The sequence below is a fragment of the Phycodurus eques genome, chromosome 6 (assembly GCF_024500275.1).
Source record: "Phycodurus eques isolate BA_2022a chromosome 6, UOR_Pequ_1.1, whole genome shotgun sequence".
Taxonomy (NCBI): Eukaryota; Metazoa; Chordata; class Actinopteri; order Syngnathiformes; family Syngnathidae; genus Phycodurus; species Phycodurus eques.
The window spans coordinates 24,694,869-24,711,372 of record NC_084530.1 but is presented as its reverse complement, the minus strand read 5'-3'; the positions used below and the strand labels follow the sequence as shown (position 1 = coordinate 24,711,372).

At 39.0% G+C, this 16,504-nt stretch overlaps 1 protein-coding gene across 2 annotated transcripts in view; it reads right to left on the bottom strand.

Annotated features, from left to right (window-relative positions):
* Positions 1-16,118, bottom strand: part of dkk2 (dickkopf WNT signaling pathway inhibitor 2) — a 30,971-nt gene extending 14,853 nt beyond the window's left edge. For both annotated transcript variants that reach the window (XM_061679973.1, XM_061679974.1), the window contains exon 1: positions 15,693-16,118. In XM_061679973.1, the coding sequence (XP_061535957.1) occupies positions 15,693-15,965 (273 nt within the window). In that variant the 5' untranslated portion in view covers positions 15,966-16,118. The remainder of the gene's footprint in view (positions 1-15,692) is intronic.
* Positions 16,119-16,504: the final 386 nt, after the last annotated feature.

Sequence of the window (16,504 nt, the reverse complement as noted above, 5' to 3'; positions counted from 1 at the left end):
CAGCACGCCCGCGACCCTAGTAAGGATAAGTGGTACGGAAAATGAATGAATGTTTGAAACTTCAAATTTCAGTCAATTTATCTGTGTCATTTTTATTGGACAACAAAGGAAAGTTAGACTGATGAGTGTCTTCACCACTCCAGAGACAAATGCCATATGATACTGCTAACAAGACAAAGCATGTTAAAGTATAAACACATTCTTTAATGGAATTTGGCTGAAAGTCAATTTCGAATTAGTGAAAACAAAACGAGACCTGACATCTAAAATGTATTTGGAAAACAACAACTGCCACATGATAACAAATGAGATTTGGGGCTGTTTTCAAAAGAGCTTTTTTAACTGGAGACAGTGTCTCAAAACACAAACAAAGTGATGGAATGTACAGAGGGTTAGGGGTTAACCCTAACCCTGCAATATCAATGGAACAGAGTTGACCTTTTCCCTGGTATTTCCACATAACCACTGTGAAAGAAATGTGTGGGTGTTGAAACTTTTCAGTTGGAAAAGCGCAGGTGTTGGAACACTAAAATCCCCCTCGGGACGTGAAACGTGGGTGTTGAAACATGTCACTGGAAAAAGTCTAACTGTTGAAACACGTTCATCGCTCGTAGATGCACACAGCCCAACCACACAGATGCAGCACACAGGAAAATAGGGGTGTTAAAACCTTGCGCTGGAAAACGTGTGGTTGTTAAAACAGCCACATTCCCTGCAAGTGTGACCTCAAGTGTGAGTGTTGAAACTTTCAACTGGAAAAAGTGTGCGTGTTGGGAAAAAAAATTCCCACACTTTTCAACGCACCCAGAGGGATATATATGGTTGTTTATTTGATTTCGGGCACTTTTGATTTTCGTTTCTGTCATCACCACCACACTGCACTATGTGATGATGTGATGGTAATGACATTTCAAAGTTTTTAGCTAACTGTGCTATGCTGGTGGAGTTAGCTTAAAATTTTATTTTAGCTAGCTAGTCCTGTACAACATTTTTATATGATTAGCAAGTTTTTACAGGAAAATCTTTAAACATATTAACACTACAAGTCGTTTGGTAACGACATGCAATAAAAATATTATGTGACTTAAGGGTACAAATGAGGAAAAAACTTACTGTTCCAGTTATCAAAATGTCTGACTTCTACCTGCCCTACCATGTGCTTGAGTGACAAGACAAAATGACACAGAGAATTAGAGAATCAGATTTTGAATAAACTTTATCGATCTGAAAATGGTCAATATGGCGGTAATGACAGCAACTTTCAGGGACAGACATATTTGAGTAAAAATAAAAGAGAGAATTGGAAATGTTTTGTATGTATGATGAGAAATCATTAATTCTATTGTATTTTAAGGAATTTATGGTCAAAGTTACACCATTTTAACATTTTTTTGGTAGAAAGATAGAGCTTCATTTATCCAAACCCTGTGCTAGGGACAGGGTGAAAACTGTAAAATACCACCATAAAACCGCTCATAAAATCTCAAAATATATTAATATTAACATGAAATTTTAGACAACACTTATAATTAGGCACGCCCACTGCTGGTTATTAAAAAAAATCTATTTAAATATATTTTTTCTTTAAATTTTACATCAAGGACACAAAAAGGCCCGTAATCAAATAAACACCCATATGTTAAGAAGAAAAGCAAAACACCCGCATCCCCGCAGGTGTGACACTCCTGACTCCATAGACCCAACTTTCCACACCTCTCAGCTCATGCAATGAAATCTTTGTCCCCAAAATAATATGAACTAGACACGGGTAAGTCGTGTTAACATTAGCTAATGTTAGCTAGCCACGTTAGCGGAATAAATAAAAAATATGCAGTGACGGTTACGTGTTTTAGCTAACGTCAGCCAGCCAGCCATTTTAACTGAATGAATAACAATATGGAGTGACAATGTGTTTTAGCTAACGTAAGATTAGCCATTACAGCTGAATAAATCATATGCAGTCACGTGTTTTATCCGTACAAGAGCAGAGACGGTTGCCCACAGGGGATACAGTGCCGTGATAAAGTATTGGCCCCCTTCTCAAATTCTTCGATTTTTGCATAGTTTCCCCACTTCAATGTACTTTAATTTGTTTGCCGATCCTCAAACAAATGTAAATATGAGACAAATATAACCCAAGAGAACTTAAATTGCTTGATTGAACAAGTCTGGAGGTTATCAGGCTTGGGTGTGATCAGTGAAAATTAACCAAAAGTTGTGATTAGCCACAATTAATTGATTATTTAACAAGGGGGGTAATTACTTTTTCATACCGGGGCATGTAACTTTGAATGTTTTTTTTTTTCTTAATAAATGAAATCCCCATTTAAAAACAGCATTTTATGTTCACTTGCGTTATATTTGTCTGATATGTACATTTGTTTAATGATCCTAAACATTAAAGTGGAGAAACTATGCAAAATTATACGAATTTGAGAAGGTGGCCAATACTTTTTTCACATAACTGTATATGCTTGTATATTTGTATATAAGCAATTAACAAGGCAAAATGTCCATATTTTGTCCCCTTTATAGAAAGTTGAACTTTTTTTTTTAACAAATGGTCATGGAGGTAAAAAAAAAAAAAAAGAAAAAAGCATTATTTTTGACATGAATATGAAGACAAATGGAAGGCTCCCAGCTGCTAATAATACTTCATGCTGCTACGTCCGTTTTATCTGTCTCTCAGGCGTGCATCCATGTCGTGGGTGTGGGAAAAAAAAATGGGCCTCACTTCTTCCATCACAGCCAAGTCTTTGAAATGTAGTGAGTCAAGTCTCCCCCCCTTTCACTCCCTCTTTCCATCTGATTACCTCACCTTATCTGGCGGTATTTTAAAACGCCTCATTCGTTACTTCTGAGGGACGTGTGGCTTTAATTCAGATGCGTCTCCTATCTGTTGTCGCTCCCTTATTTTTGCTGCTCACATAAAAGCGTAAGCCTTAGATACCACGCAGGAAGTGGCCCCGAGAGCTGATTTACTCCGCGGCCACTCGCGGCATGCCGGCCCGAGGCGATAAGGATGGAGACAGATGCAGCGCCATGAGGGAAGCCCCCCCGCCCCGTCCATCACCCCCCTGGACTCATGCTGCGGGGTCAACAATCTCTAAAAAGCAGCGTTGTGGAACCCTTATTTACAAGCAAAACACTGTTCCGCTGTACAGCTCATGTCAGTGGAACTTCGTGGAAAGAAAAAAAGAATTAGGGCATTGATATCAACTTATCACATTTGTTGTTAGATTGAACAACTTTTCAGACTACCCTCACAACTATTTTTTCCAAAAAGCACCCACCAACACATTTAGCCACTTTCAAAATTTGAATTTTAGTGACTTCTCTACACATATTTTTCCTATAGTTTTGAGAAATATTGCCAAGTCAAATTGAGCCACTGAGAACTAGAGTGGGCTCATCCATTTGCATTTCCAGGAGGCTGATTTTAAGTTTTATGGCTGCAATAAATTCTAGCGGTCATATATCTTGGTGATATATGGCAATGATTACTTATGTATATACTTATGTATGTTTGTACAGATATTGTGGTTTTCCTCAGACTTTAGTTTATTCTAAACAAATCTTTCAATATTTCATGAAAGATAAATATCATTCACTCACAGTATACTAACATGCAAGATGCACTGGCATCCAAGCTAAAGCACAACTTACTATCTGAGTTTGTCAATCTCTAAACTTCACTTTGTAGGATGTTGTTGCAGGAAATGAAGCTGCCATCTTGGAAATGGGAATTGGCCCAATTGGTGCACTGATTAATTGAACCTTGATTGAGACTTTTTCTCTACTAATTTCTGCACCAAACTGAAAAATGAAGTTAGTCCATTCTAGTTCTCAATGGCTTAATTGTCCTGTTCTGTTAGAAGATAATTTTGTTAAAATTAATATATTCCTCATCTCATAATCTCTTTTCTTTCATCTCTTTTTTCAGTGTAGTGAAGTTTTTCAGTGTAGTGAAGTTCAAGATACTTTAATACTTACTTACTGTCGATACTTTAAATGTAAATAAAACAAACCTATAATGTGCTGTGTTTGCATTACATAAAAACATTTTTTTTTAAATGGTGATATAAACAAACAAGTCAAAGTGAACAAATTTGAATTATTTTTTCTTTTTTGCTGAGATGATTGGTCAATTTTAGTAATGCTATCGGTGTGTTCAAAATAATGTGCAGTGGAATATCACATAAATCCATCAATTTAAAAAAAATATTTATGTGTTTATTTATCGTAGCACAAAAGGCGTATTATATTATATGTCCAGTTCTGAGACACTGAGATTTGTCACTGGCTGTCCTCACCTCAAATTTGAACTTTCCTTCTCTGAGTGCACGTAGATATGAACACCCTAATTTTATCAAGCCTTTTTAGGCTTGATTCCTCCTTATTTGTGCCCTTTATTGATTAAAAATAAGCATTTGCTATCCATTGTGTTCTTGCCTGACACTTGGTTTTACCTATTCCTCTGGTAAGGATGACATTTCAAAAGAGCTTTCAGCTTCGCTGCTCCTGTGGCATGGAATACTCTGCTGACTGAACTGAAACTCTCTGAAGTTATTCCACTTGGAGTATTCCGTTCTATCCTGAGGGACTACCAGTTTGAGACCACTGACAGTGCCTGTGTTTTAGATTTTAAATTCTCCTTTGTTGTTGTGTTATAGCTTCCGCACTTCATATTGAAAACAAAATAAATAAATAAATATTGCACCTCAAGCATTGTATGTTTTACTCTATACTGTCACATCAGGTCACTCTTTAAAACAGATCCTGATCTCAGTGGGTTTTATTGAGTTAAATAAAGGTTAAATAAAATACATAATAAAATGTCATAAAGCTTTATTAGCAGACCTCTTTTCAGACAGTGTCACATAGAATTGGGCTAAGGGGACCTCTTAGCCCATCAGGGAGAAGAAACTAGTTGGAAGCTAATTTGGGCAAAATTTCAAAATTTCCTTGTGCGTATCTGTCTGACTTAGCCAAATGCTAGTGCTCCATAAACGTGTGACATGAGTAGGAATAAGAACAGGACCAACTATGTTGTCTTGAATTGTAGAATTAATGATACAAACGTGACATAAACAGCAATAACAATATGGTTTGTGGGGCACGTTAAAGTTAGGAATCCTACTTGATTAACTGGAAAATATAAAAAGTGATCCATGTGTCTGTACACTGTAATGTTTATTATACCAGTGGATGACATCATTTGGTTGCAGAGGCCTCGCAGAGTCGAGAAAAAATAGAACCTCATCAAGTAAACGAACAGAAAGCAAAAGACAACAGATATCAAATAAACCGACGATGAATCAGTCCGACAAAACCCCCAGCTTTTAAATGTCAACTTTGGCGTCCTTTATCAGTCCAAACACGTCTGTGAACTTTGGACCACGACATCTTTTAAAGGTAACAAGACATCCTGACTTGTTATGCTTACAGACAATGTCGTTAAATCACGTCCGAGATGACTGCGGTTCTCCTCTGTCATTAACAGGTCCAATTACGGCGAATGAGGTCGCCGCAGGAGGCCCCCTAATAGGTCTGGGCTGGGGGCCCTGCCGGCACCCGAGGGAGCAGCAGACTGGAAATGCCACCGGACGGCAGGCTGACTGCGGTGCTAACAAGCCGCAACACCTTTGCCCGACTTTCTCAGCTCATTAAGGTCGCATCACAGGCAGTTCTAGGCAGAAGTGGGGTGGGCGGTGAGGACTTAATACGCAGATCGCAAATAAAGCGACTGGTAAAGGCTTACACCGTGAATGTAAGTGCCACCCACCAGTAAAAGATAGATTTTGTCTCAGGAGTTGATATAACACTGGGGAACACAATTTTTGTTGAGTTAAGTCTGACAGCTTTTTTTAACAAATTTTTGGGTGCAGAATCCAAAACTGATCGCAGTTTTTTTCTATCACGTCAAGTTTTTTTAACTATACTAAGCTCAACAGATCCCTGTTTTCTTAAAAAAATATGAAAAATAGTGTACTTAAAATATGTGCTTGCTTTATAAAACCACCGTGCCGACTAACGACTGGTTAGCGCGTCAGCCTCACAGTTATGAGGACCCGGCTTCAATCCCCGGTTCCGCCTGTGTGGAGTTTGCATGTTCTCCCTGTGCCTGCGTGGGTTTTCTCCGGGCACTCCAGTTTCCTCCCACATCCCAAAAAACATGGATTGATTGGAGACTCTAAATTGCCCGTAGGTGTGACTGTGAGTGCGAATGGGTGTTTGTTTGTATGTGCCCTGCGATTGGCTGGCAACCAGTTCAGGGTGTACCCCGCCTCCTGCCCGAGGACAGCTGGGATAGGCTCCAGCACGCCCGCGACCCTAGTGAGGAGAAGCGGCTCAGAAAATGGATGGATGGATGTTTTACAAAGGATATGGCACAAATCCTCTTAATTCCTACTATGCTGGCTTTCTGTTTGCAGATATTGGTAGTACTGACCTATTGGGAGCTGCACACACTTCTCACCCCACTGTCTCAATTGTGTCTTACCACAGCTAATCAGTGGAATTTTGCTTATCTGGAGGGTAAGCTGTGGAGAAAAAACTTGACGTGGTAGAAAAACACTGACTGCAATTTTGGAATCAGCATGCCAATTTTAGTTTTAATCAGCATAAAAATCAAGCTCAACAGATATTTTAGTTCAAATTGTTCCCTAATCATCAAAAACAACGTAGTCTTTAATACCAAACGCACCTAAGATACTTCAACCAATCTAATGTACATTTGTTTTTGTAAAAAGCACTTAAGCCTTCAACTAATATTGTGTATATATATTTGTAAATAGCAAAGAAAATATGAAGATTTCAATGAACCAACATGCATATTTCATTAAACATATAAGACAATATAAATACCTAATGTAGGCATTTTTGTAAATACTGAAGACAATTTAGTTTAATTAACTTACGCGCTTTTGGAGCAATCAAGGAAATATTTTGTTTCAAGAAAACTAACATACAGTACATATGTTTGTTAACATCAAAGACAATATAATAGCTAACATCGAAGTTTTTTTTAAACACCAAAGACGATTTAGTCAATGAACCTAACGTGATTTGGAAGCGTCAAATAAAATTTTGCCGTCAACAAAACTAACATACAGTGCATATCTGTAAACAAAGACAAATCTTTAATACCAATTCTGTTTTTGTACATACCTAAGTTGATTGAGATTTAAATGAACCTAACGTACGTTTTAGTAATCATCAAAGACCATTTTGAGTCTTCAATAAATGTGTATTTTCACTAGCATTGAAGATATTGTTTTTTCTTTAGTGAACGAAATGCATGTTTTTTAAACAAAGACAATTTTTCCTTCAGTGACACTAATGTACATATTTGTAAATATCAAAACACAATGGAGTCTTCAGTACCTGATGTATGTTTTGTAAACATTAACAAGTTAGATTATTCAACTAACCTAAAGTACTTTTATGTGAAAAGCAAAACAAGTTAGCCTTCAACTAATACAATGTATGTATTTTTGTAAATGTCAAAGACACACTAACGATTTAGTCTTCGCTGAAGCTGACGACAATTTAGGAATCACCCCACAAATATAACCTTCCACGAAATTAACATAAAATATTTTGTAAACATTAATAAAAAAAAATATTCTTCAAAGAAGGTAATGTAAGCTGTGTGTTTTGATAAAAATCCAAAACAATATGGAGTCTTTAATAAACCTAATACATATATTTAAATAAACATCAAATGCAATATAGTCTGTAATACCCAACGTAAACACTGAAGATGATTTAGTCGTCAATGAACCTGACAGAAATGTTTTAATCAAGACAAATTTAGTCGTCAACGAAACTGAAATATTTTGTAATAATCAAAGGCGCAAGATTCTTCAATACCAAATGTATATATTAAATAAAACATCAAAGACAATATAGTCATTAATACCTAACAGATTTAGTTTTTTATAAACACATAAACCGATTTCATCTTCAATTAATCTTAACATATTTTAGTCATCATCAAAGACAATTTTGATTCTGAAAGGAATGTATGTTTTTGTAAGCATTGAAGACTATTAAGAATCCATTCATCCATCTATTTTCTATACTATTTGTCCTCTTTAAGGTCATGGGTGAGCTCGAGTCTATCCCAGCTGACTTGATGCGGGAGCCAGGGTACATCCTGGACTAGTTGCCATATGGCATATATAGACAAAAAAGCATTCACATGGACAATTTAGAGTCTTCAATGAACCTAACACACATGTTTTTAGGAATCTGCCAGTAAACCAGAGTACCCAGAAAAAGCAAGCAAACTCCACACAGGAGGCCAGAGCCCGGATTCAAAGCCCTAAACGGAGAACTGTGAAGCGGATGTGGTTACCGATCGTCGTACCACCCAGTGTACAATCTTTTTTTTTGGTAAAAATTCAAGATTTACAGTCTTTGATGAACCAAATGCATGCGCTTTTTAAACATCAAACACACTATAGTCTTCAGTTCCTGATGCATGTGTTTTGTAAACATCAAAGAAACTATAAAATCATCTTCTGTATATATGTTTTTGTTTTAAACCTCAAAGACACTATAGAGCCTTCAACGCTTAAGTGGTTTTTGTGAACATTTAAGACTGACTCATGGTTCTGTCAACATTTGCAACACAAACATTGCACAAACACTGTCTAATAACGCTGTCCGTTCTTCCTGACAGCAGATTTCTTTCCGCGTAGGGATGAATTATTAGCATCCTCTCACGTAGCTGGCAGGCTATGCGAGATGACAGCGATTCCCCAATGGAGAGCGTGAAAAAGACAAATCACTTTGAAGGCCTGTTTTGGAAGTGATATGACATCTGAGTGCAGGGGAACACTGCAACAAATAATAAAACTTCCCTCATTCCTTCCAATATCATCATTTAAAACATTAGTAAGGGATATTGTACATCAGGGGTGTCAAACTCATTTTTATCACGGGCCACATCGGAGTTATGACTTCCCTCTGAGGGCCTCTATGACTGTGGACCCATATAGATGAAAGATTACTTCATATCCTGTAGTTACAGTATACACAACACATTGATGAATAACCAGTTTAGAAATCAGAAGCCTATAAAAACGTGCTTTTCAACTATTACATTTCTTTTCAAAGGGGGATTGGTAACAAAAAAAATGCTTGTAAATATCTCAATGGTATTACACCAGAACACAATTAGCAATTTTGATTTGCCTTCGCGGGCCACATAAAATGATATGGCGGGCCTGATGCCCCGGGCCACCAGTTTGACACCTGTGTTGTACATGATCGCTGCACCTGTTTTGCAACTTTTTTCCCCCCATGGGCTATGATGTAATGTATTCGTAACTATATCATATTGTACAGTTTGTTTTCTATGTTTTCCTTTTGCTTTGTTTTTCTCTGCTGTCTGCTGCCCAGTTGGCATTGCAAATGAGATGATGTACTCATTTGCCTTACTGAGATATTTTTATTTTTATTTTTTTCTAAAGAGGGATTGAATCGTTGGCTCAGACAGTTCTCCCAATGTTTGCTTGAGTTCTTTCCAGGTACAATGCCTGAATTGCTGATTACTAAAACGCCTATGTATACTATAGGTTCATTGAACACTGTAAATTGTCATAATTATTTTCATGAAAACACATGTTCACACTAAATCGTCTTATGATTACTAAAATACAGCATCTATTTTGGGTTCAGTGACGGTTAAATCACCATCAGTGTTTTTCAAAAAGAATTCTAAATGGTCTTCATTTTTTGCTAAACCACATTTGAATTTGGGTAGTGAGGGCTATTTAGTGTCTTTGATGTTCACAAAACTATGTACAAGAACGTTGTTTCTGTCAAAGGCTAAATTGTCTTCGTGTGGTACAAAAATGTACATTAGCTGCATTTAGGCCTTAACTGTCTTTGATGTTTACAAAAGTGGTAATTTGAAGACTTGAAACGGTCTTCAAAAATAGATGGCGGACACATGGATGGTTCCGTTCAGTAAAAGGAAACAGCGCGTACGCCAGGTGAAAGGCATTTTTACTTCCTGATTTATTCTGCTTGTAAATGGCCTGACTGTTACTGGATGCAGAGGGCCAGTCAAATGTTAAAGACTAGAAGCCACATAACGTGGCTGAGGCTGCAGCTTTACAAGTGTGAAGAACCTCCTGGCACGCATACACACACACACTTACTTACGTGTATATAATCATATGTGAAATCCCTGCCGTAAATGCCATTACAGGCATCACTTGGACATGCCTCGTTTTACTGCTGGTAGACTGGTGGTCTACACACACACACACACAAACGTATGGCTTCCCATATTATCAAAGTGGCCGAGGTGCAAGCGGGCGTTCACATTTGAGGTCTGGCAGTCTTCAGCTTGAGGTTTTTCGCCTCCACCAAAGAGGTGAGAAAAAGCAGCTTTCGCATCATGACTGGCTCAGGGCAAGATATCAGCGGACTCAGCAATTTGCATGCAACCAACTGCTACTGAACATGTCATGATGAACAGGACAAACCACAGCAAAAAAAAAAAAAAAAAAAGCATTCTGTTGAGGAACCTCTGCCACTAATGGAGTGGAACCTCCGAGGTCCAACACAAACGAAATTTACATGAAATCATTGAAATTGAAATCAACAACAAACCATTGATGCCATCCTTAAAGCCCTTAATGAATGTACACTTAAGTTTTAAATAACATTGTTAACTGTCACAAGTGTAAAAACAGGTTAAAGACTTAAAATAAATACAAAAATTCTAAACTTGTGTTAATATTTGACTAGAACAAAATAATTGTAATGTTCAAAGGTGTGATCTGAATGTGATTTGAAATGCTACTGTCTGATACGTTATGTGTTGGAGACGATTTTGTTTTGTGTGTTTACAAAAAACATATTGCGATTGGCTGGCGACCAGTTCAGGGTGTACCCCGCCTCCCGCCCAAAGATTGCTGGGATAGGCTCCAGCAGCCCGTGACCCTAGTGAGGATAAGCAGTAAAGAAAATTGATGGATGGATGGACAAAAACCATATACAGTATGCTAGGTTCACTTAAGACTGTAAATTAAACTAAATGCATTGTCTTTTTATCTTTTAAAAAAAATACGTTTGGTTTGTTGAATAATTTAAATGGTCTTTGATGTTTACAAAAGGGGGTCCAAATACATTTTAATGTTTACAAAATGATGAAAAAATTTACTTGGTATTGAAGACTATGCTTTCTTCAATGTTTGCAAAGACATGTTTGTACATTTTGTATTAATGATTATAGTGTCTTTGATATTGATTGCAGCCCTATGGGGGGCACAAGCCAGTGCAAACTGTAGGCCGGTCCCAAGCCCGGATAAATGCAGAGGATTGCGTCAGGAAAGGCATCCGGCTTAAAACTTTGCCAAACAAATATGAGCGTTCATCCAAAGAATTCCATACCGGATCGGTTGTGGCCCGGGTTAACAACGTCCGCCATCTTGTGCAAACGATGTAATCTGAAGGAGGTTACCGACTGTAAGGTAGTGGTAGGGGAGAGTGTGGCTCGACAGCATAGGATGTTGGTGTGTAAGATGACTCTGGTGGTGGGGAGGAAAATTAGGAAGACAAAGGCAGAGAAGAGAACCATGTGGTGGAAGCTGAGACAGGACGAGTGTTGTACAGCTTTTCGGGAAGAGGTGAGACAGGCTCTCGGTGGACGGGAGGAACTTCCAGAAGACTGGACCACTGCACCCAAGGTGATCAGAGAGCCAGGCAGAAGAGTACTTGGTGTATCTTCTGGCAGGAAAGGAGCGAAGGAGACTTGGTGGTGGAACCATACAGTACAGGAAATCATACAAGGAAAAAAGTTAGCTAAGAAGAAGTGGGACACTGAGAGGACCGAGGAGAGGCGAAAGGAATACATTGAGATGCGACACAGGGCAAAGGTAGAGGTGGCAAAGGCCAAACAAGAGGCATATGATGACATGTATGGCAGGTTGGACACTAAAGAAGGAGAAAATGATCTATAAAGGCTGGCCAGACAGAGGGATAGAGATGGGAAGGATGTGCAGCAGGTTAGGGTGATTAAGGATAGAGATGGAAATATGTTGACTGGTGCAAGTAGTGTGCGAGATAGATAGATGGAAAGAATACTTCGAGGAGTTGATGAATGAGGAAAATGAGAGAGAAGGGAGAGTAGAAGAGGCAAGTGTGGTGGACCAGGGGGTGGCAAAGATTAGTAAGGGGGAAGTTAGAAAGGCATTAAAGAGGATGAAAAATGGAAAGGCAGTTGGTTCTGATGACATTCCTGTGGAGGTATGGAAGCATCTAGGAGAGGTGGCTGTGGAGTTTTTGACCAGCTTGTTCAATAGAATTCTAGCACATGAGAAGATGCCTGAGGAATGGAGGAAAAGTGTGCTGGTGCCCATTTTTAAGAACAAGGGTGATGTGCAGAGCTGTGGGAACTATAGAGGAATAGAGTTGATGAGCCACAGAGTTAAGTTGTGGGAAAGAGTAGTGGAGGCTAGACTCAGGACAGAAGTGAGTATTTGCGAGCAACAGTATGGTTTCATGCCTAGAAAGAGTACCACAGTTGCATTATTTGCCTTGAGGATGTTGATGGAAAAGTACAGAGAAGGAGCTACATTGTGTCTATGTAGATCTAGAGAAAGCCTATGACAGAGTACCCAGAGAGGAACTGTGGTACTGCATGCGGAAGTCTGGAGTGGCAGAGAAGTATGTTAGAATAATACAGGACATGTATGAAGGTTTATGGATGTCGTGAGGGAAGACCTGAGGGGAGTTGGTGGAGGATGCAGGAGATGGTGACATGGAAAAGGATGACGCGCTGTGGCGACCCCTAAAGGGACAAGCCAAAAGAAAAGAAGAAGTGTCTTTGATATTGACCAAAACGCAGCTTCCTTTGTCTAATCTCTGAGGTCGCGGCTTCTTTAAGAATAAACGTTACGAAAAAGCTAAAAAAGTCACGCAGTTGATCATTTGTTGCTCACTGAACTGAAGTCTCACAATGTATGCCGAACATTTCTTGTATTTAACTCACTATATGTGTGTGTGCACGGTCGGGACTGGTTAGAGCGTCTGCCTCACAGTTCTGAGTACCGGGGTTCAATCCCTGGCCCCGTCTGTGTGGAGTTTGCATGTTCTCCCCGTGCCTGCGTGGGTTTTCTCCAGGCACTCCGGTTTCCTCCCACATGCCAAAAACATGCATGGTAGGTTAATTGACAACTCTAAATTGCCCGTAGGTGTGAATGTGAGTGCGAATGGTTGTTTGTATGTGCCCTGCGATTGGGCTGGCAACCAGTTCAGGGTGTAGCCCGCCTCCTGCCCGATGATAGCTGGGATAGGCTGCAGCATGCCTACGACCCTCGTGAGGAGAAGCGGCTCAGAAAATGGATGGATGGAAATATATATATATATATATATATAGAGAGAGAGAGAGAGAGAGAGAGAATTTAATTTTGATTTATGTTTACTAAATTACCACAAGAGGGCAGTATTTTTGAAAATGTAACAAATGGGACAGGCATATGCGAGGACGACTCATTTGACAGGTGGAGGTCCTTCCCGTTTCCCAAAATGGAGACTGTGTGATGTAAGTTGAGCTTTTTGTCACTTTGCTAGTTGTGCTCTGCTACTGCACTGTTATGTCTAAACATGTCGTGGATATTAGAGACTTTAATTTCGAACCAAAAAAATTGTAGGTATGCTGTTTTGTCCATTTTAATACAGCATGCTAGCCCTTTATACTGATGCTATAACGCTAATTCTCTGCCAGGTTCACGTCAGTTGATTTATTGTATACTTTATGTAGATCTCCCTAAAAGTACTGTAGATGTGGAATTTCACTTAATGGGTTAAATAAATCTTTTCACTTGACATGTTTGTGAGGTAACATGCAGTTTTCACCGCCCTGCCCCCTTTATTTATTTATATTATTATTTTGTTTTAAACTTCCAATACTTTTCATAATATATGACCTAGTTTCTCTCCTTTTCTATTTGTCACATGTCACTTCAGCATTAAAAGAACAGGACTAGAATTTGGATGAGGCTGTAAGATAATTCCCACCCCTTAATCCCAATAAGGATCACTTCAATGACACTAAAAGCTGTGAGTCGGGGCCTACTGGTCACGGTTTTCCCCTCACATTTGTGCTGCCGTTACTGATTTACTGTGGAGGTGGGCGGTGGCGTCATGTCTGAAAGGCAATTAAGAGTTTATGAGGGATGGGGGGCCTCAGATCCCTGAAATAGCCAATAACCATGCACATAAGGCAGCCTTATTTTAAATGGTAAACTGCTACTTTATTTAAAAGACACTCGCAGTCCCCAGGTTTGTAAGTGTTTTGGCAGTATTTGCTATAAGGGAATCACCACACGAGTTGTCTTTGTAGTGGATTCTGTGCAAGAAAGAGGAGTGATTGTACTGAGCAAATGGAGTGAATGGAGGAAGCAAGGTCATCTGAATAACACGGTAGCTGATGTAACACTTGCAGTAATCATCAAGGTGCTTTGTGATTTACAAATGCAAATGTTTACAGTAACCCTGGGCGATATGGTTAGATATTGCTCTCGACTGGACCATGAGCCACATGCTGCTTCACCAATGAAAATCGACATTCTGGGGAGTGTCTGACTTTGACCTAAACTGCCAATGTGATATTTCCGTAAAATTAATGTTCCCATTCTTCAGAGGAATATTACACACAGACACACACAATATACAGTGAGGTTCTTTTTCCAGATTGTGATCCATTGTATCCATCCATTTTTTTTTGCTTGTTTGTTTTTGAGGAAAAAGTTAAGTTGTCATTTTTCTAAACAAGAGTATGGTGAGAATTAATTTGTGTTTTTAGAGAAAAATAAGTTGTAATATGAGAGGGGATGTAAAAAGTCATAACGTTATGAGAATTCGAGTTTTGATACTATGAGAATAAAGTCGTTTGTTTTGCAAGACTAAAAGTTATCTTGGAAAAAAAGTTGGAATATTACACAGAGTAAAGTTGGATTCTTTTTGAATGAAAAGTTCTAAATTGTGACTATAACACTGTTTATTCTAGGACAAAAAGATGTAATATTACAAGAAAATGTATTGAAAAAAATTCTTTGAGATAAAAATGTGTATTTTGCCCAGTGAAAAGTTGGACTCTTGAAAATAATTTATTACTTTAAAGGGGGGTAAAAAATAACCAGAAAAAAAATTCATGTTTCATGAAAAAGTTGTAATGTTCTGAGGTGGTTGGAATCTCACTAATTATATTTTTTGAGGGGGTAAAAAAGTAATATGACTTACATAAAGTTTAAACTTCTCTATAGCCACGGACACAATAATAGATGCTGATGGACAACCTCAAAGATGCTACTCTAAAACAGCAATAAAAGAAAACGTATGCACGATCTAATGAGAGCCAATAAAAGAATAACACGAAACTGTCATACAATTTGGCAGCAGTTTGTTGATTTCTTTGCTATACACTAATAGGAGGTACGCCTGCATAATGTAAATGAGATCTAACGCAAACGTTGCCTTTTATAATGGCGAGAATAAATGTGTGTATATATATATATATATATATATATATATATATTTTTTTTTTTTTTTTTTTTATTTTTTTATAACGGTAGTCATACTATAGCCACACACACTTATGGTGTGTAAAAAAAGTGCCCCCTCTCATTTCTATTATCACATCCAATCAAAGTGAAGATGGAGGGTACCTGCGCAAAGATGTTGAATTTATTGACGGGACTTGCGCGCGCTGTCGCCGAGCGGTTGGAGGCGGCGGTGGGCGCCTGTTCCGCCTCCTCCGCCGCAGCCGCAGCACCCTCAAGAAGACCCGGCTTGATGGAGTTGGCCTTGGGTCGACCCTCCGGTACTTGGCACCTCGTCGCGGTGGCAAAGAGGAGCAGCAGAAGGCAGCTTTTATTCCAAGTGCGCACCAGCAGCAGCATCCTTGTGCGCAAAAAAAAAAAATTAAAAATGAAGCGCATGTGCGTGACCGAGCTTAGAGCCGATGTTGGACTTTTTCGCCGACAAAATCACACAGCAAAACTCAAGACCACCATGTGTGTAGTTTTTCAGCAAAAAGGAAGTCAATTTAAAAAAAGAAGAATTTCTGTGGAGTTCAATCAAAGCATGCCTCTGCAGTGTGGACTGAGTGTGAAGCATGCTTTGCGATCGTCTCTTTATAGCATTAATGAGCGCTGTTCCTCCGCCCCCCTCTCACCCCACCCCACACCTACACACACAGACGGACAGACACACAAAGGCTGAAAGTGATCCGTGTGTGTGTGTGCGCGCTGTGCTGTCTGGAGCCCCTCCGGCACCAGCAGTCCCGCTGGGAACGAACTATATAAAAAAAAAACAATTATACACTGTGTATTTTAACTGAGCCCTTGACCCTCTTATATCTAGTGCTGCGCAGGAAATGGAAAAGTCAGGGTTAAGCTGCTGTAAAAGGGGGTTTGTGAGTGTAAGGATCCTTTTATTCCTCTTAAGTAATTGCACTTTTTAAAGTGCAGTTTTGCAG